This window comes from Amblyomma maculatum, chromosome 5 (assembly GCF_055883805.1).
Source record: "Amblyomma maculatum isolate TAMU_Amacu chromosome 5, ASM5588380v1, whole genome shotgun sequence".
Lineage (NCBI taxonomy): Eukaryota > Metazoa > Arthropoda > Arachnida > Ixodida > Ixodidae > Amblyomma > Amblyomma maculatum.
This window is the reverse complement of record NC_139348.1, coordinates 48,090,950-48,110,566: the sequence shown is the minus strand read 5'-3', so window position 1 is coordinate 48,110,566 and position 19,617 is coordinate 48,090,950. Positions and strand designations below refer to the sequence as shown.

Below are 19,617 nucleotides of genomic sequence, written 5' to 3'. Positions count from 1 at the left end.
TAGGATTATAAAGACCTAATCCACGTCCAGGTGTGTAAATTGCACAGTGACACAAAAGTATTAGTTCTTCCGTGTACAAAAAGTAGAGCACTTTCAGTGGTTATGCGGCCAAACCTAGAGGACTGCGGTGGGAGCGAGAGAGTGGACTTTTTCTCCAGTAGCACATCGTTTTAGCATTTACCAGTTTGTGTCGCCTTTGCTACTTATGTTCCCTCCCATCTTTAGCGCAAAAATTCTTTTACCGTGGTAGGGTGAGGTTACTTTGCTAGCAGTACTCAGCAGGGCTGGTTTCTACTAGCTAAAGAGGTAAGTGTGAGGCATCTTTTAACAGATTTGAAAAAGCGTAAAGTGACCTGTAAACCATATTAGCCTTGCTTTACTTGAAAGCAATCCATTGTGTTGGGGACCCTAGTAATCAGCCCACAGATAAAAGAAAAGAAAGGAATTCCCAGTGCAAAGACTCATTATCAAAATGCTGTCTTCACCATGTTTTTTTATCGCCGTGTATTATAGCGCCCCTTCCGAACGCAACTTTTGGCAGCATGATGCAGGAGGTCTGCTAGCTGCGACACTACCGAGGCAGCTGTAATTGGGAGAATAAAGGCAGTGGGTGAACCCTGGAAATATGCAAAACTTGTTCAGAAGGGGAACTGAATAATTGTGCCTGCCATGAGATGCACCTTTGATGCCACATTGTTTACACCACGGTGAGGTCAATTTTGGAGTATGAAAATTCAGCCGCCTGCGAGCTGTTTTCCGCAGAGGATTGACACTCTTGCCTTGTCTGTGTACAGTGGACAGCAGCTGCACTGATTATGTGAACATTTCGGCAGAGATCTGCCTGATCAGGAGTAAAATTAGAGAAAAAAGGGCGACACTCAACCCTAGTTAATCGGCATCAATTCAGTGTTGACTGGATTTGGAGTGAGAAGTGCGCTTTTTAGCCATTGTTTACAGTTTGTCGCCATCTAAAGGGTGTCCCAGATAACTTGAGCCACATATTAAAAAAAATACATCTCAACTTTAGATGACCAGGATTGATTGCACATTTTTGGCAGCTATGTTGAGGACCTCAGGCAATATTTTGTTATTAAATTGATTATTTCAAGAAGTTTTTGCAATCTAGCTGACTAGACAAAAATACAACTGGCAAGTTGGAGGTGGTGGTGGTGAAACCCCTAGTGATGGTTTGGTTTGTGGTTTTTAATGTCCAAAAGCAACCCAGGCAATGAGAGATGCCGTAGTCGAGGGCTCCGGTGTTTCGACCATCTGTGGTTCTTTAATGTGCACTGACTTCTCAAAGCACATGGGTGCCTCCATCGAAAAATGGCCGCCATGGCCAGGATTCGATCCTGCATTCTTGGGTACAGTAGTCAAGCACCCTAAGCACTACACCACTACAGTGTGAAAAAAGAAAAACTTAGTGATGGGATTGCTCTTGGATGCGTGTCATGTCTGAAGGTGATGAGGAGAGCATGTTGCCGGGCTAGTTGGTGATCCATTAAGTAAAAACTTTAGCGCAAAAAAAGAACACAAATGACAAAGAAGAACACATAAACGTCTTACGTGTTCTTCTTTGTCCTTTGTGTTCTTTTTTTGTGCTAAATTTTTTACTTAATATCTGAAGGTGATGCTTCACGGTGACTTCCAAAGTGTGCGCAATACAAAAAAAGCGTGATTCGTGCATTCGTGCGCTACGATTGTGCTCTTAGCTGTGGCCCGAGTGAACAAAATTAGCTGCGGCTGTGAGTCGATGGCCCCGTTACAACTGTAGGCCGATACATTGGCAGTGGTTTCTTTATTGGTGTCAGCCAGCTGGCACGCAGGACTATGCAATTTGCCACGAGCATACCATGTTTCACAGTGGTGATAAAGAATGTCTGGTAAGGATTCAGATGAAACAAGTGTTATTGTCTTTTGTTTAAAAAAAAAAGAAGATAATGTCACGTTTTGTGGCTTGGCTGCGCAATATTAGAAGCCATGGCCCCTAGCTGTCTTTGACTTCGTGTCGGTATTATTTTGAATAAGTTTATTTATTCACTTAACATTTGCTTATTTTTTTATTCATATCTCGCAGGCCCAAAAGAGCACTCAGTGAGGGGGCATATCGAGAAAGGATTACAGCGGAATGGTACAAAGCAAATTCTGGCCAAACAGAAGGCGTTCAAAGTTGATCCCAAAAGGAAGTAAAATCAGCATGTTAAGACAAAAATTGAAATATGAACATTTCCATATGTGCGATTGAAGCAGAGATTATTATGTAAGCGTTGCGATGAGGTGCAGCAGCAGAAGTAAAGTGTGAGTGTAGACAAATTTATGGAGTAAACATAGAAGTGAAATAGAATGACGAATATGGTCACCTTGCGCAATGATACAGATCTGCTGTCTTGTTTACGCATACGCGATTGCTTTTCTTATGACATACTCGGGCATTGTCAAGCAGGTTTCCCTTATTTTATAGGAAGTTGGTGCACTGTATACGCTCTTCTTTACACAACCCCACAAAAGGCAGTCCTTGGGTGTCATGTCAGGTGATCTAGCTGGCTAATTTATGGGCCATGGCCTTCACATCCATGTGCGGAAGTTCGGTGTCAAGTCAGCCTGAAGATTTTCCGCTGCGATCATAATCCAGTTATCAAATTCGGTTCCGTTTCCAAAGTCCCTACCGGGCAGACTGATGCAGCTGCACATGGCATGGGTGCAGCGATTCTTCCGCAGTATCCTACACACTTATGACTTCGAAATTGCGTATGTTCACTTTTCGTGTGGAGGTGTGAAGGGGGAAGTTCGAGAAAGGATGCGAGGTCATTAAAGCTGAAGAGCCCACTTCCCGTATCATGGGCCCAAAAGCCAAGAAAAGTTTGTCTCGTTTGCTTTCCTGTCTTGCCCTTTCTTCACTTGTATCCACCGGAGTCACTGCGCATCTGCATTGGGGCGGGAACAATGCTACTCCCACACTGATGGCCCTGTGAGTCACTTATGCTTCAGTGCAAATGCCATATCATGGAGCGGTATAGGAGGAGGTCTTGTTGACTTCCTTTTGTTGTCTTCGGGGACAAGGGCCAGCAAGAAGTAAAAAGAGAAAAATACTTTCAAAAGACAACCCATGCTAGAAAAAAGGACGAAAAGAAGTAAAGTTTGTCCAAGCTCTGAGGAAAGCATCCGTGCTCAAACACTGACAAGCAAGAAGTTAGGGGTAGAGTGTAGTATTGTCGAAACAGTCTGACACCAGATGGAGCTGTGAAGCAAATAGTTAAATTGGGCACGAATTTCGACTCCCCGCAGAAAATACATACACAACCTTCAGAACCTGTAAAATGCTAATTAAAGTTTTGATATGGATAAAAATTGCGGGTTAGTAATTATGAAAAAGAAAGGAAATGAAGAAATTTTGATATTTAGTCTTGTTTTTAGGAAATGACAAGGAAGACAAACGTACCTAAAAATTCGGTAGTGAGGAATATTTATCTTTGATTTAAAATAAAATGAAAGCTGAGCTATAAAATCTGCCTGAACATTTCCTTTATTTCCTAAAAAAGAAAATACTGCCACAAACCCCATGAAAATTGAACCACATTTAGACACACTAGAGCTTCTGAAAGTTACCATGTATTTTCTGTGGATGTTGGCACTGATGAGCCCCCTTAATTGAGCATGTAAGTGTCGGAAGGTGCATTGTCTTCAATTTTTGTTAGCCCCTGAATGTTGTTATAGTGACTGCATTGCTGCTTTCGTTAACGTTGCTTTGTGACACACTAACTCACGTGCATGCTGCCTGGTCAGCATTCTGTAGGATTATGAGAGAGATGAATAAAAGGGGAGTTTGTGAAGAACTGCATAATGAGATGCATGCTGTATGCATATGCACCTTTCCTTGGCCAAAGTTCATGGAGGACTGTCCTCCGTCCTTGCAGCTGTAGCCTGCACACACTCAACATGCATATCAATGTTATGCTTAATGACACCTTTCTTTTTTGTTTTTTTAGTCAGACCAATGAGGTGGGCAGCAGGGGACTTGTTCAGAGTGTGTTCGTGCATGGAAATTTTTGGTAGGTATTTGGTATTAACTGTTGCATGCGCACGGTGTCAAGACACCGTGGGGTGGGCTTTTAGCCTTCTATGAGGAAACCCAAGCTAGCTTCTTGCTCCCCTGATTGAGTCTTTTCTAGACGTGTTATTATAGTGATGAATATCAGCATCAAATCATGGCCATGGCAACTGCTTTTCAATGGTGTTGACTATGCAATGTCAGTGCACATTAAAGAACCCCAGGTCATTGAAATTTCGTTGAATAAACCTTGTAAAAATTATTTTGTTGACATGTGGAGAATAATATCAGTTTCACTGCAGAGTGTCTTCTCAGGAAAGAAGCAGCATATGGAGCCATAATTTGCTTAAATGTGGTCACGCCACTGTGGGATGAAGCAAGTAGTACAGAAGATACCAGCTTCACTGAAAGTGTCATTCCAATTTATTTTTGAATATTTCATCAGTACCAAATAAAGTTATTTGGAGGTCTTTGAGTAAGGCTTTCAGCCTGCAGTTAACATATCTGGGGAAGTAATGATCATGAAAAGGTTTTGCTAAAGTGCACATCTTGTTTTGGGTTGTGACTATTTCTTAAACTACAGTGTCTGAATACATGCCTTAATTTTTTTCATTGAGCAGGGAGATGATGTTGGTGAACTATCTACCGGCTGTTTGTGGTGAAAGTTTATGATTAGGCTTGTTTTTGCTGGAAATGTTCAGACAAACTATTCTGTTAATTGGGCACCAACTGTGTCAAAAGACTGCCACCAAAAAGCCAATATTTTTTACTTTTCTTTCTTGCAGAGGTCAAGGCCTGAAGTTCGTGTATACTGTAAGTTTGGACTTTTCCTCATATTTGGAAGTGTTTACTGTTCATTTCTTCATAGTTTGCCTTAATGTGTTCATTATTCTAAAGTTAACATTTGTTTTAGGGACTAGTGGAGAAGTGGGAAGAATAGAAGTACAAAAATATAGCCACCTAAATCTAAATGTGCTGAACTCGTTTTCCCTTGATGGACGCCTTCAGTGAAGCATGCTTATCAAATGGAAACAAACGGGTGGCCAGTGAAATTCGGCTGAAGTAGGGGTTGGGCATTTCAATTACTATTTTTTGAAGATTCGATTCACTTCATTTTATTTCAGTGTTTTTTCTTAGGGTGTGAAATTCATTGTGTCCTTTTTCAGTCAAAAATAATGTAGAGCTTATCTTGGCGATTTTTAAATACAAGCAGCTGATGTAACTAACAGTAATTAACAGGTGACTGCTCATATTAAGATCATATTTGTAAAGGACAGAAAAAATAAAAAAATTTTTAATATGATCGCTTCGTGCTGCAAAGATGCAAATGGAAGTTTAGTTGCAAAAGTTAGTCGTCTTAGTTGTCCATGACCTGGTTGCCTTTAGCGTTCAGAGGGCCACACATCATGTGGTCTCTATTCTTTAGCAGTTTTAAAAATTCCACTTAACCGTCACAAAAGCCACAGCATAATTTTTCTGTGCTGTTTACTCACGGTTTTTATATATGATAGTTTTTATGGCTCCACAACTGTCGTTACGTAGAGGGAAAATTTTACGTCCTAAGGTAGCTGGTCAGGGCATAGAGCCTAACAGCATGTCATGAATTACTGCCTTGAAACTGTACTAATTTCCTAACTGCATTCTTGGTTTGTGTATTTAACCTATCACATACTGTAACTACTGCAGAATTACTTAATAACCAGCTACTTGTGACATGTACATCAGAAATACTGCCCTGTCCTGGTTACAGTCCAAGTTTAATGATTTTTCACTTGCTTTTAATGATGTCTCATTTTAAACAAAAGTTCGATCTCTAAGACGTAAAAATATACACTGATGTCTGATGAGTGTACTGTATTTTGCTGACCACCTGCATGTAGATGAATAAGCCCTGCCAGTGGCTCTCAGTTTCTGGAGGGCTATAAAATACATTGCCATTGCAGAGTGTACTCAGAATGCTGAATTGCACACATACATGCGGAGTGAATGTCCACTGCTTGTTATGCGTATATTTGTAATGAGAGTCAAGATGAGGCTATTTGTAATGAGAGTCAAGATGAGGAAGGATGTTTGTTTCTGAATGTTCTTTTCTGCTTTGCATTTAATGTTTTTCGTGCCACCGTTTCCTTGATTCCTAATAATCTTGGCATGTATTTATGTACGAGCAGCTCTTATAAAATTATTGAACATATGCAGGCTGATGTCGAGTGCTTTTTTGTGAAAGGAAGTGGTACAAATGTAAAAAATAAATGTTAAAGAAAGGCTGAAAAATGATTATGCAATGTGCAAAATTACAAATGGAAGTTTAGTTCCAAAATTTAGTCATCTGGTGTAAAGTTGGTGCATCCGATATCACTGTATACCGTATTGTCACGTCGTGGTGGCAAGGTCGATGACACAAGTGAAAAGTCGGTGATTGCACTGAAGAAACTCTTTATTGGGCTGACTTGCACCCACAAAAGAACTAAGGAACTCGCCAGCGGCGATAGCAACAAATGTGCCTGTCGATCGTCGAACTAAGAAATTCATGTCGCATACATCAACGCTCAATTTAAAGACTGCTCCAAACAATCTAGATAACTTGGCAAACTGTGACTAGCACAACTTGGAACATTGTAGAAACATACGCGACTGGTCGGAATCTTCGAGACAGATCTCGGCACATTTGCACAGCAAAGAAACTGATAAAGGTGCGTTTCGCGACATTGAGCATTAATAAATAAAGAATACATAATTGATATGCGTGCCAGAATTGCAGTGATAAGGCCGCATGCTGGTGGCTGTTAAAAAACAACAAATACAGTTTTGAAGGTTGTGCGGCATTACTCCCCCCTTAAAAAAAAACATTGCCTCGATGTTCCAAAGCAAAGCAACTTAAACATAAACACTACAAAGTTTAAACACCACAGATATTTTAATACACGTAATATGGCTTCAGTCGTACATGTACGATTTCTGGGCGTGCACGTCGCTGTGGTGATGCTGACGTACCGTCGGGAATAACTTCATAGTTCAGTGGTCCGACGCGGTGAATGATTTTGTATGGCCCAAAATATCGACGCAACAACTTTTCACTTAGTCCGCGATGGCAAATTGGTGTCCAAACCCACACTAAGTTTCCTGGATTGTACTCTGCGTGGCGTTGTCGTAAGTTGTATCGTTGACTGTTGGTGCGCTGTTGGTCTTTAATACGCAGCTGTGCGAGCCGTCAGGCTTCCTCTGCACGCTGCAGGTAGGCATCGACGTCAAGGTTGTCCTCGGTTACGTGCGGCAGCATTGCGTCGAGCGTTGCCGTAGGCTCCCTGCCGTACAAAAACTTGAAAGGGGTCGCTCTTGTCGTCTTCTGGACTGCCTTGTTATATGCGAAGATCACGTACGCAGGATGGCGTTCCAGGTCTTGGGTTCGGCATCCGCATACATGGCGAACATGTCTGTGATCATTTTGTTAAGGTTCTCCTTAAGTCCGTTGGTCTGAGGATGGTAGGGAGTTATCCTCCAGAGACTTGTCTGGCTGTATTTCAGGATGGCATGAGTGAACTCTGCTGTAAATGCTGTTCCCCTGTCCATGATGAGAACTTTTGGGGCGCCTTGTCGTGGGATGATTTGGTCGACGAAAACCTTGGCGACTTCCATGGCAGAACTGTTAGGCAGGGCTTTGTCTTCGGCTTAACGGGCCAAGTAATCAGTACCCACGATCCACTTGATTCCCGTCGATGAAGTTGGGAAGGGTCCGAGAAGGTCCGTTCCTATTTGTTGAAAAGGCTTAGTTGGGGTGGTATCGGGTTCATTAGACCATCAGGTCTCGTCCGAGGTGTCTTGCATCACTGGCACTCACGGCACATTTTGACATAATGGGCGACATCGGCTGCTAACTGTGGCCAATAATACCTCTCCTGGATTCGATGCAATGTGCATGCAAGGCCGAGATGTCCTGCCGTTGGCTCATCTGACACGCTTGTAGAATTTTGTCTCTGAGGTTTATAGGCACAAGAAGGTTCTTGTGCAAAGTTCTTCACAAGGACGTCGTTTTCTAACACGAAGGAGGACAGCTGACGCTTGAACACAGTGGGAGGGGAAGCGGTCTTTCCTTCTAAGTAATCGGCTAGTGCTTTCAGCGCAGGGTCTGATCGCTGTTGCTCTGCGAAACTGCTGGTGGGGATACCGGTCCCAAAAGGTGTCTTCATCGTCTTCTTTTGGTGGCACATCAACGAGGGCTCGTTACAAGCAGTCGGCATCGGAGTGCTTGCGGCCGGACTTGTAACGCCACGCAGAGTACAATCCAGGAGACCTAGTGTAGGTTTGGACACCAAGTTTGCCGTCGATGACTAAGTGAAAAGTTGTTGCGTCAATATTTTGGGCCGTACAAAATCATTCGCCGCGTCGGACCACTGAACTATGAAGTTATTCCCGACGGTACGTCAGCATCACCACAGCGACGTGCATGCCCAGAAATCGTACACGTACGACTGAAGCCATATTACGTGCATTAAAATATCTGTAGTGTTTATGTTTAAGTTGCTTTGCTTTGGAACATCGAGGCATGATGTCGAATTCTTGGAGGCGCAGGCTCCATCCCGCAAGGCAGCCTAAGGAACTTTTAAGTTAGCAGGCCAGCAGAGAGCATGGTGATCGCTCACAACCCTGAATAGTCCTCCGTACAAATATGGGCGAAATTTTTTTTTGTGAATTTTTTTTGGGTCGAATAATTAGATTCAGCTTTCGATAGGGAACGGCTAGCCTAGGCGCAAACTTTCTCCTGTCCGGCGCTCTTTTGAACGAGAACAGTGCCTAGGCCTAAACTGCTTGCGTCGGTGTGAATTTCGGTCTTGGCATTTTCATCAAAGTGTCCAAGGACAGGAGGAGACTTTAGGCAGCGCTTAAGTTCGGGGAAGGCTTCTTGCGGTGCTTCCCATCGAAAAGCTACGTCACTCTTTATAAGCTGCGTAAACGGGTCAGCAATGTGCGAAAAGTTCCTGACAAATTGTCGATAATAAGCGCACAGCCCAAGGAACCTGCGCACAGCTTTCTTGTTGGTGGGCAGTGGAAAGTGCATGATCGCAGCCGTTTTCTCAGGGTGAGGGCGAACACCATCCTTATTAATGATATGACCCAGGAACTGCAGTTCCTCGTAGGCAAAGTGGCATTTCTCTGCTTTCAAGGTTAGCCCTGATGACTTGATAGCTTCTAGCACTGTCGGAAGCCTTTTTAGGTGATCTTCAAAGCTAGAGGAAAGGATAACATCATCCAAGTATATCAGACAAATCTGCCACTGCAAGCTCGCCAGCACAATGTCCATTACTCATTGAAGCATCGCTTGTGCAGAGCAGAGGCCAAATGGCATCACCTTGAACTCGAAAAGTCCGTCCGGTGTGATGAATGCGGTCTTCTAGCGATCTCTTTTATCGAACTCGATTTGCCAATATCCGCTCTTCAGGTTCATCGATGAGAAGTACCTCTCATTGCAGAGCCAGTCGAGAGTGTCGCCGATGCGAGGAAGAGGTTTAACATCTTTCTTCCTTATGCTGTTCAGGTGGCGGTAATCAACGCAGAAACGAAGTGTCCCATCTTTCTTCTTCACCAGAACGACTGGGGCCACCCAAGGGATGTTTGATGGCTGGAAAATGTCGTTACGGAGCATTTCGTCGATTTGCTCGTGGATGGCTTGGTGTTCTCGCGGGGATACGCGGTTGAGGTTTGGCGCAGAAGTGTGGCGTGTTCATCTGTTATAATATGGTGCTTGGCAAGTGGTGTTTGTCGTACCTTCGATGATGACGAAAAGCACTCATTGTAGGCTCAAAGAAGACTGCAAATCTGGTCTTCTGCTGTGGGTTAACGCTGGGTTGATGTCAAATGTGGGCTAATGAAATTGGTCAGGTGTGTCTATGAGGAGTTGGCCGTGGAGGGCGGATACATCTTGGAGGTCCGCTAATTTGTCGAGAAAAGCTGTCGTCGTGCCCTTGTTGAGATGCCGGTATTCTTCGGTGAAGTTCGTTACCAGCACCGGAATTTTGCGATGCATCTTGCGACACCAATACCTCGTTCCAAGAGCAATTGGACATTTCCTTCGACAATGCCTTCAGCGGTTTTGATGTCTGCGCTACCTGATCGGGGTGGCATGGTCAATTCTGTGTCTAGGACGTTTAGAGCAACGTGTTGTGTCGAAGTTGTTGTAGCATGTATCGCTTTGTCTGCAGAGAGCTTGATGAGCTTAGATTGCAGGTCCATGATAGCGCTTTGTTCATTTAGGAAGTCCATGCCTAAAATCATGTCGTGGGAACACTGCTGCAGGACCACAAAGCTGGTGGGGTAAATACACCCATTTACAGTTATTCTTGCAGTGCATCGTCATGATGGAGTAATCAGGTTACCACCTGCGGTGTGAATAAGCGGGCCATCCCAAGCAGTCGTAACTTTCCTGAGCTGGGAGGCTAACGGTTCACTAATGACTGAATAGTCAGCTCTGGTGTCTACTAGGGCAGTGACTGCGACTACCTACAGCAACTTCAAGGTCGCTTGTTCGGATCTTCGCATTGCACGTGGCCCTTGGTGTCCGATCTCGGTTCCGTCGTTTCTTCAGGTCACGGCTGGGGCATACCGTTGTTACTTGGCTGGGCAGCGGTGTCGGCTTGCACTCTGGTTGTGTTATCGTCAATGTCGTCGTGTGGAGCGGCGGTGAAAAGGCTGTGTTGTCGTTATTGGTCGTCGGCGATGGAGGATCTTCATCTTTTCGCTGTTGAGCAACCTCACCTCCAAAGGTTGCTCTAATTAGTTTCCCCTGCGTGGGCTAGGGATCTTCCTGGTACGTAGCTCTGGCCTGGAGACTCAAAGTGGGCCTTGAACGGCAACGGTGAGCGTGACAGATGACTTGACGGTGCATACTCTCCCCTCCGCAGGTAGTCGTAGATTTTGTATGGTCGCTCGCTAGGATGGGGTCGTGGGGCGTCGACTGAATATTCACAGAGGCCGATTCGTTGGTATGGGCAGTGGTGTAGAATGTGGCCGGCCTCACCACAGTGGAAGCATAATGGCCAGCTGTTCACAGTCCTACAAGTTTCGCACTTTCTGGGGCTTGGGGGTCGTTGGTAGGTTTGGCGAGCGGGGGCCAAGGGGTAGATTTTAGGAACAGGACGGTAGCGGCAAGGGCTTGGAAAGTCACGTTGGGGTGCAGGACGACGTAATGCAGCAGCATAGTTCATGGCTGCTGCTTCTTGCACTGAAGCAGTCGAAGTGGTCACTTGAGGAACACCGAGTGCCTGCTTGACTCCTTCTCAGACAACATCTTCGAGCATTGCCACCTTGGGTGTTTGCAATGATGGCAGCAATCTATGGAGCTCCTCCTGCACGATCTCCTGGATGAGGTCCGGAAGGCTCTCTCTGCTTGCAGATGCGCTGGGGTAGGGGCTTGAGTAGTCCGGTGGAAGTGTCACTCATAGTGGCGCATCTGGGTGTCAGTCTTCTTAGTGGCCGATGCTTCACTTTTAAATTCGTCCACAAGAAATGCCTGTCGCACACATCAATGCTCAATTTAAAGGCTGCTCCGGACCCTCTAGATAACGTCGTAAATTGTTACTAGCACAACCTGGACCATAGTAGAAACATACGCGACTGGTCGGAATCTTCGAGACAGATCTCGGCACATGTTGCGCGATAAAGAAACTGATAAAGGTGCATCTCGTGACACTGAGCATTAACAAACAAAGAATACAGAATTGATACGTGTGCCAGAATTCCAGTGATAAGGCCGTATGCCAGCGGCTGTTAAAAAACACAGTTTTGAAGGTTTTGCGGCAGTATTTTTCTGGTGTAGTCAGCGCATTTGATATCACTGTATGCTGTACCTACACGATTGTAAGTGAACCCCTTTTTTAAAATTCGAAAATGCAAAGTTGAGGGTTTGACTTACAATCGAAACCAAAGCTTGGCACTGTTAACAAGAGCGAGAGAAACCATATGAGGGAGGCTACGGCAAATTTGTTTGCTCAACAGCTTTAGTGCAACTGTTAAGTGGGGATCCAGGCACCCTCTTTCTCAGCTATGTGTCCGCTTAATCGGAACTTCTTTACAATCCGGCCCCGCAGAGAAGAGGAGCCATCCTGGGGACTCAAGGCGACGAAAGGATAGCAGGATCGTAATTAGGCTTCAAGCGGTCGACGTGAACTATTTCACACCCACGGTGGCGAAGGTCGGTGGAAGCAGCTAGCGGTTCAACTAGGTAATTGACGGGAGAAATCTGTTTTAACACTAGATACGGTCCGTGGTACTTGGCAGTAAACTTGCTGGTCAGACCTGGTAGTGTCAATGGGACCCAGAGCCACCGGGAGAGCACCGGGAGAGAATTAGTGCACAGGGTGGCTGCTGTCGCTGTGCGCTTTCTTCTGGGCTTGCTCGTCCGAAGTAAGCGAGCGAGCCAGCTTGCGACATTTTTGGTGCCTGGCAGCTGCTGAAAGTGATGTATACTCTGAGATATCAGGAGACGAAGGTTCACGCTTGTACAGCAGAAAAAATGGCGAGTCCGGTAGTTGCTTGAACAGCAGTGTTGTAGGCATAGGTTATAAATGGGAGTATCTTGTCCCAATCGGAGTGGTCAGAGGCTATGTACTTGGACATCATGTCTCTGAGTGGGCGGTTGAAGCGCTCTGTGGGGCCATTGGTTTGAGGGTGGTACACGTTGGCTGTCTGGGGGATGGTCTGACATTCATGTAGGAGCGCTTCGACAACCTCGGATAGGAAAGATTTGCCTCGATCACTTAGGAGTTCACGAGGGGCCCCGTGCCGCAGAATGAAGTGATGAAGAAGAAAAGATGCGATATTGGGTCCGGTGGCATCCTGAAGTGCTGCTGTCTCCGCATAGTGAGTAAGGTGATCGATGGCCACGATGATCCAACGATTCCCTGCAGGTGTATATGGCAGAGGTCCATACACATCGATGTCAACTGGGAATGGTCCGTATGGGCATGGAAGGTGCTGTAGTGGAGCCAGCTGATTGAGAGGAGGAGGCTTGCGACGGTGGCAATTGATGCACAAATGCACATACTGACGAAGGTATACATACCGCACCAGTAAAAGCTCTGTCGCAACCGTTCGTAAGTCTTAAATACACCCACATGGCCACACTGGATCGTTATAAGATGAGCTGATAGCACTACGGAGGTGGCGAGGTACGACTAGCAGCCACATATGGCCATCTGGCATATAATTGTGTTGATAGAGGCGACGGTCACGAAGGGCGAAATGCTGCGCTTGACGACGAAGGGCGCGAGGAGTTGGTGAAAGTGATGAATTCATAAGAAGATCGATTAGTGATGTTAGCCATGGATCCTTGCGCTGTTCTGATGGCATGTCTTCGATAGACAGAGAAGAGAAGGTGGAGCTAGAGGCAGAGGACAACGGAGCGTCAGGAGGCACGGGCGAGCTAGATAAAGCGTCTGCGTCGGAGTGCTTGCACCCTGTACGACGAATAACTCATATATCATACTCTTGCAGTCTAAGCGAAGCGGACGAGACGGCCGGTGGGGTATTTTATGAAGACAACCAGCACAAAGCGTGGTGGTCTGTAACAACATCGAAAGGGCACCCATACAAGTATGACCGAAATTTATGAAGTGCCCAAACAATAGCCAAGTATTCCTTTTCTGTCACTGAGTAGTTGGTCTCGGCCTTGATCAACGTTCGACTTGCGTATGCCACAGTGTATTCATCAACGCCAGGTTTCATTGGGCAAGAACAGCGGTGAGGCCGGCGTCGCTGGCATCAGTGTGCACTTCGGTAGGAGCAGCCGGATCAAAATGGCGCAATACGGGGGTGAGGTAAGTATCGTGCGCAATTTCGTAAAAGCAGTATCGCAAGGCGGCGACCAGGCAGAAAGATCTTTGTGAGCACTGAGAAGTTGCGTCAGAGGGGCAATGATGGTCGCAAAGTTCTGAATGAAACTCCTAAAATAAGAGTGTAAGCCTATAAAGCTGCGTAACTGCTTTGATAGATGTTGGCTTTGGGAACTCAGCGACAGCGTGGAGTTTATACGGACCAGGAAGAATGCCATCCTTGGACACTGAATGCCCTAAAATAGTGAGATGGCAAGTGGCGAAATGGCACTTTTTCAGATTGAGTTGCAGACCGGTGTCACTAAGACTTTGCAAGACAGTTTCAAGGCGAGGTAGGTGGGTCGCGAAGTCTAGAAAATACGATGATATCATCCAAGTAGCAGAGATGTGTGCTACTTCAAACCGCGGAGAATATGGTCCATCATGCGTTCAAAGGTGGCGGGTGCATTACACAGGTAAAACGACATGACGTTGAACTCGTAGAGCCCGTCGGGAGTGACAAAAGCAGTCATGGGGCGATCGTCCTTAGCCATTGGAACTTTCCAGTAGCCAGAACGTAAATTGATTGAAGAGAAAAATTCCACTCCATGCAAAGTATTCAGCATGTTGTCTGTGCGTGGTAGCAGATAGACGTCTTTTCGTGTGATCGCATTAAGACGGCAGTAGTCTACACAAAATTGAATAGACCCGTCTTCTTGACTAAAACGACCGGGGACGCCCAAGGGCTACTGGAAAGCTGAATGACACCCTTACTGAGCATCTCGTCGACTTGCTCATCAATAATGCAGTGCTCTGAGGCTGATACATGATAAGGATGTTGGCGTAATAGGGCGTGCATACCGGTATAGATGTGGTGGGCAACAGTTGATGTACGATCCAAGGATGGCTGCTGGATGTCAAAGGAAGCTCCAAATCAGTTCAACAGGTCGAGGATCTTGGCGCATTGATCTGGAGCGAGAGCACTGTCGATGGCTTTATCGAAGGCAGCCAGAGGCGATGAAGGAGACGAGAACAATGAAGGAGACGGAGGCTAAGGGCACTGACGCTGTCAGAGATTGTGTAGGCACAGGTGGAGAGAAGCGGTGGGACGGTCACAAAAGTTTTTGATCGAACAGGCTTGGCGTGCCCAATGCACTCGCCACGTTTCAACGTGAGTGGATAGAACGAATCGTTACTAATGACTAGTTCGGTGCGGCCGCTTCGTACACTAAGGACGATGCAGGGGAGGGGAAGACAGGGTCGCGAGACGAAAAGGGAAGATGGGGTGAAGAGCACTGTACAGCCTTGAAAGAGGCACAGTTTATAGGCACAGTCGCAGTAGAGGAAGGCAGGATATCAGTAGCATTCGCAACATGTCATTTGGCTTCCCCAAGAACGTTAGTGGCGGTCGGTGCGGTGCACAGCGGTGAAAGCTCTACTTCGGCATGAGCGCAATGAATTACGCCGTGATTGCGACACAAGAAGTCCCATCCTAAAATATCATGGGAGCAGTCACGGAGAACGATAAAACTGATGACATAGAGAATGCCCTGAATGGTGTCTCGAGCCATGCAGGTACCAAGCTGTTTGTTTGCTGAGCAGTGGTGGTGTGCGAAGAAATCCCAGAATACAGCAGAACAACTTTTCATAACAAGCGGCACAGCCTAACATCAATAACCGACACAGCAGCACCAGTATTTACGAGCTCAAGAGTACAAACATTTTCAATGGTAAGTTCAGTTAAATTGTTCAGTGGCGAAGCAGGATGGTAAGTTCGAATAAATTGTTCAGTGGCGAAGCAGGACTTTCACTTGTTGATGAAAGCGCAGTTCTTGCCTGCGGAACTGCGTCTAGTGGTTTTCCGGCATTGGCGAGGTAGAGCGATGACACGGAGAGGTGAGCGGTGGTCGTGCGAGAAGTGGGGAAAGTGAGATAAGGGCTGAGCTGGCAGACTAGGGGGGGACGGCGGCTGTGCGTAGGGGCCAGGCTTTGATCGAAAGCGTACGGGGCCGGGCGGCGGCGGCACAGGCGTGCAACATGGCCAGGGAGACCACATGCAAAGCAAATGGGCTGGTTGTCAGATGTGCGCCAAGGGCATAAAATAGGTGGCACACGTCGCTGAGTAAAAAATGCCTGCTGAGGCGGACCGTACGATGGAAAAGGCATAGGAGGGGGTGGTCTTGCGGCAACCTGAGTATAAGACAATGGAGTGTGTCCGGGCGTTGGGACAGTGTTAGCATGAATGAGCAGAGCTATCAGTGGAGCGGCATGAAGAGTAGGTTGTCGAGAGGGCGGAAGTGCGTCGGCAACTTGTTCCTGAATAACCTGGTGTATGGTCGGAGCCAGGTGTGAACTGGAATGCAGAACGTTTGGAATTAGCGATAATTGCCGTGCAACCTCTTCCCGTACGAAGTCTTTGATTTCTTAAATAAGTGTGGAGTTGACAGTGGCATCAGACATAGCTGAGATCATGGCGTCAGGTTGTCGAGGGACGATGCTTTGGCGACGAAGGTCGTCGTAACTTTGACATATCATGACAGCATCACTTACAGTGTGGGGCTCTTTTGCCATGAGAATGTTGAATACACCTTTGTCCATGCTCATCATGATGTGACAAATCTTCTTGGCTTCACTCATCGATGCATTTACACGGTGGCACAAGTCTAAAACATCTTCAATGTAGCTAGTGAAGGTTTCACCTCTCTGCTGCATCCACTCGCGCAAGCGGTGTTTGGGGCGAAGATTGTAGACCGCAGGGCGACCAAGCACTTCGACAAACCGAGATTTGAACAAGGTATATTTTGGAATGTCAGCTTCGTGATTTGTGAACCACAACTTTGCTACTTGTGTTAGGTAGAAGATCACATTGTTAAGTTTCAGGATGTCATCCCACTTTTTGTGCGTGCTTACGCGTTCATACAGTGAATGCTAGTCCTCCATGTCCTGATCGTCGGTACCTCTGAAGACCGGCGGGTCCCGCTGTCGAAGCACCCCGGAGCATGGAATGGTAGGGGCCAAGGGAGTGGCACCGGTGGTGTTGGGGCTGGAGTCACTCATTGAGGTCGGAATTCGGTGGCTGCGGAGCTCCAGGGCGAGGAAATGGAAGATAAATCCCGCGACCTCCACCAAGTGTTATGCGGGGATCTAGGCACTGGCAGCGGCCACTGGTAACGAGCAGAACCGGAGCGGTGGTGGCTTAACTTTGAGTCAGCTGGTCTGCAAAAGCACTTCCTCTTTCTCGGCTATCTGTCCATTTAATCGGAGCTTCTTCTTTATACAACATTCAGTTACTGTGCGTGCCTATTGGGAAGAATTTTTTTTTTACTTTTATTGTGCAGCACAAACTGCAGCTTCAGGAGTGTTGATAGTTTACGGAAGAGGCACTGTTAAAATCGTGGTGACAGTCCCTTTTGGGACGTTAGTCGCGCCGGGTCACATGACACGGGCACTTCCAAGGAGTGACAATGGTTGGTGGAAAAGCCGACACCGATCATTTGTTGAGTTTGCGCTCATTGCGTTTTCGCACTTTTGATTTTACGACTGGTTACATGCATTGTCAGGGGTTCTCCAGCCAAAAAAAGCATTCGGTGATTGTTCCGTGCACTGTTCAAGGAGGCAGCTATCATTTATGCCGAAGCAACAACTGCGCTGTGGGCCACAAGTTCGAAGGTTCTAAATGGGTTATGCGGGAGTGATGGTGGCAGCGAGACAAAATTTTCAACTGGGATGCCAAGTAAAGAGGCTTCCAAGGGATACAGTTGGTATGCTACCCAAAGCTGGAGGCCAAGCTTGCCATGTATATCGCCGAAATATGTGATTAGAAGTGGAGGCGATTTGTACAGCCAGGCAACAAATTTTTCTTGTCGAGAGCATCCACAGCAGTATATTTGTTTTTTGGGACATGCGATTTGGGGATTCGACTTACATTCGAATCGACTTACATCGTATAAGTACGGTATGTTCTGTCCAAAGATGACGTCTAGACAGGACCTATTCTGGGTGCTTGTGGTAAAGGGTCAAACATTTTAATTCAGACTGAGAAAAAACAATAACATTATAGGTGAGCCAAGTTCATTATTTGAAATACAGTTTTGGCCAAGCAAAGTTTATTCAATGTGTGCCTGTGAAAGAGGGTTGGTCTGTGCCTTTCCTCATTTCTTTCAGTGGCACAAAATCCCAAGCTACCGCTGACAGCCGATAACTTCATCTTCACACGCATTGCCATCCACCAGCCACCTGACGAGGTTGTGCGAAATGCGGGGCAACAGTGTACAAAGGGCAAGCGGCGGACTGGTCGAATTACCCGAAAGGAAGAATTGTCGGCATCACCTGCAGCAGCCGTACTAACGTCACCAGTATCAGGATCAGCATCGTTAGAAGAACTGACATCACCTTCTGAGGTAAGTGAGATTGTGTGGACCCTGTACTTAGTGATGACTTCCCTTTGCTCCTTTGAAAAGCAGATAAAATTGTGAATTGTAGGCAGTGCTTCTGTTGACAGTGGAGGTTTATAGATAAGCATCAGCAGAGGACATCAGTGGAGATGCTGCAGCACTTCCTGTGTTTTGGAGCACAATTCCCGATATTTCAGCAAGCTATGGTTGCGCCACGAAGCACGTCAGAGATGAAAGCTAGGCAGCAGCATAGAGCATGACAAATGTATGTTGCCCTTCTGCATTAAGTGACTCTTCAACCTTTTGGTTGCTTGCAAGAACAAACACTTGTAGCTCGTGCGAATTTTGTGTCACTCTCAACTAACAAGATTAATTAGACCTGATATTCTTTGTGTGATCTTGTTAAACCCAGCACAGGGAAACCGCACTGTGAAATTGTGTTCACCTGCACTACTACCTGAGCTCTGTTCATACAGAAAAGAATGCAGTAGCTGCTGCCATTTACCTTGACTGGTCTCACTGAGCCACTAAGCACCATATTGCTCAAACAGCACCGGACATGTGAAGTAGCACACTTTACTTTGTTTTCACATTCTTGAGTTTCAACATGAGCACTCTTTTATCATCGGTTCCAGAAAACGAGTTAGCATCACTAGGACCACGACTCATTCACGCACTGTTATTTTCTAGGTTATCTGAAATTTGTTATTGGTAGTAATTCAGAACCCGACGAAAAATCAAAATATTCACGTACCAGACACCCTGGTCAAGCGGACTAAGTATGGTATATACGAGATGTGGAGATTAAAGTCCCAGAGTGAAATCGGCTATGAGGGATGCAAAATTAGCAGAATAAGGTAGCGCGCATATGAAAAAAAACAAACTGATTTATCTTGTGGTTAAACCTGGAGTTACATGAGAGCAGTCAGCATGCTACGGTTAGGTTCGGTTTGAAAACACGGCTTTTGCACATAGTAGTTACTCTATGATTTGAGCTTTATTTATGCCATAGGATAATTACTTCACGTATGTGCACCCTTTCCCTCTCATTATTGACCATTCTCCTTCAGGTGTAGAAGACTTCTAGTGGTATGACATCATCTCTACATCGAACTCTGGGTACACCGCCGTCAAAACATTAACCTTCTGTCCTGACAGCTCGCTGTTGTCATTCACCGCTACCAACTACTGAGTTATCTGTCTTCCTCTTCTTTTCCTCCTTTTCTTTCTTCGCTCTTTGGACAGGCACGGACAGGCATGGACAGGCACGGCGAAATGGCGAGACTGGTCAATGTAGCTCTTGTTACAAAAATATTGAAATACAGTTGAACTCCGATATATTGAACCCAGATAATTCGAACTAACGGAATACCAC

General features: G+C 46.0%; 1 protein-coding gene across 1 annotated transcript in view; it reads left to right on the top strand.

Moving 5' to 3' along the window:
* Positions 1 to 19,617, top strand: part of LOC146188261 (uncharacterized) — a 143,934-nt gene that overhangs the window by 53,572 nt on the left and 70,745 nt on the right. The window contains exons 7-8 of the mRNA XM_084605015.1: positions 4,834 to 4,861; positions 18,013 to 18,248. Of these exons, the coding sequence (XP_084461141.1) occupies positions 4,834 to 4,861; positions 18,013 to 18,248 (264 nt within the window). The remainder of the gene's footprint in view (positions 1 to 4,833; positions 4,862 to 18,012; positions 18,249 to 19,617) is intronic.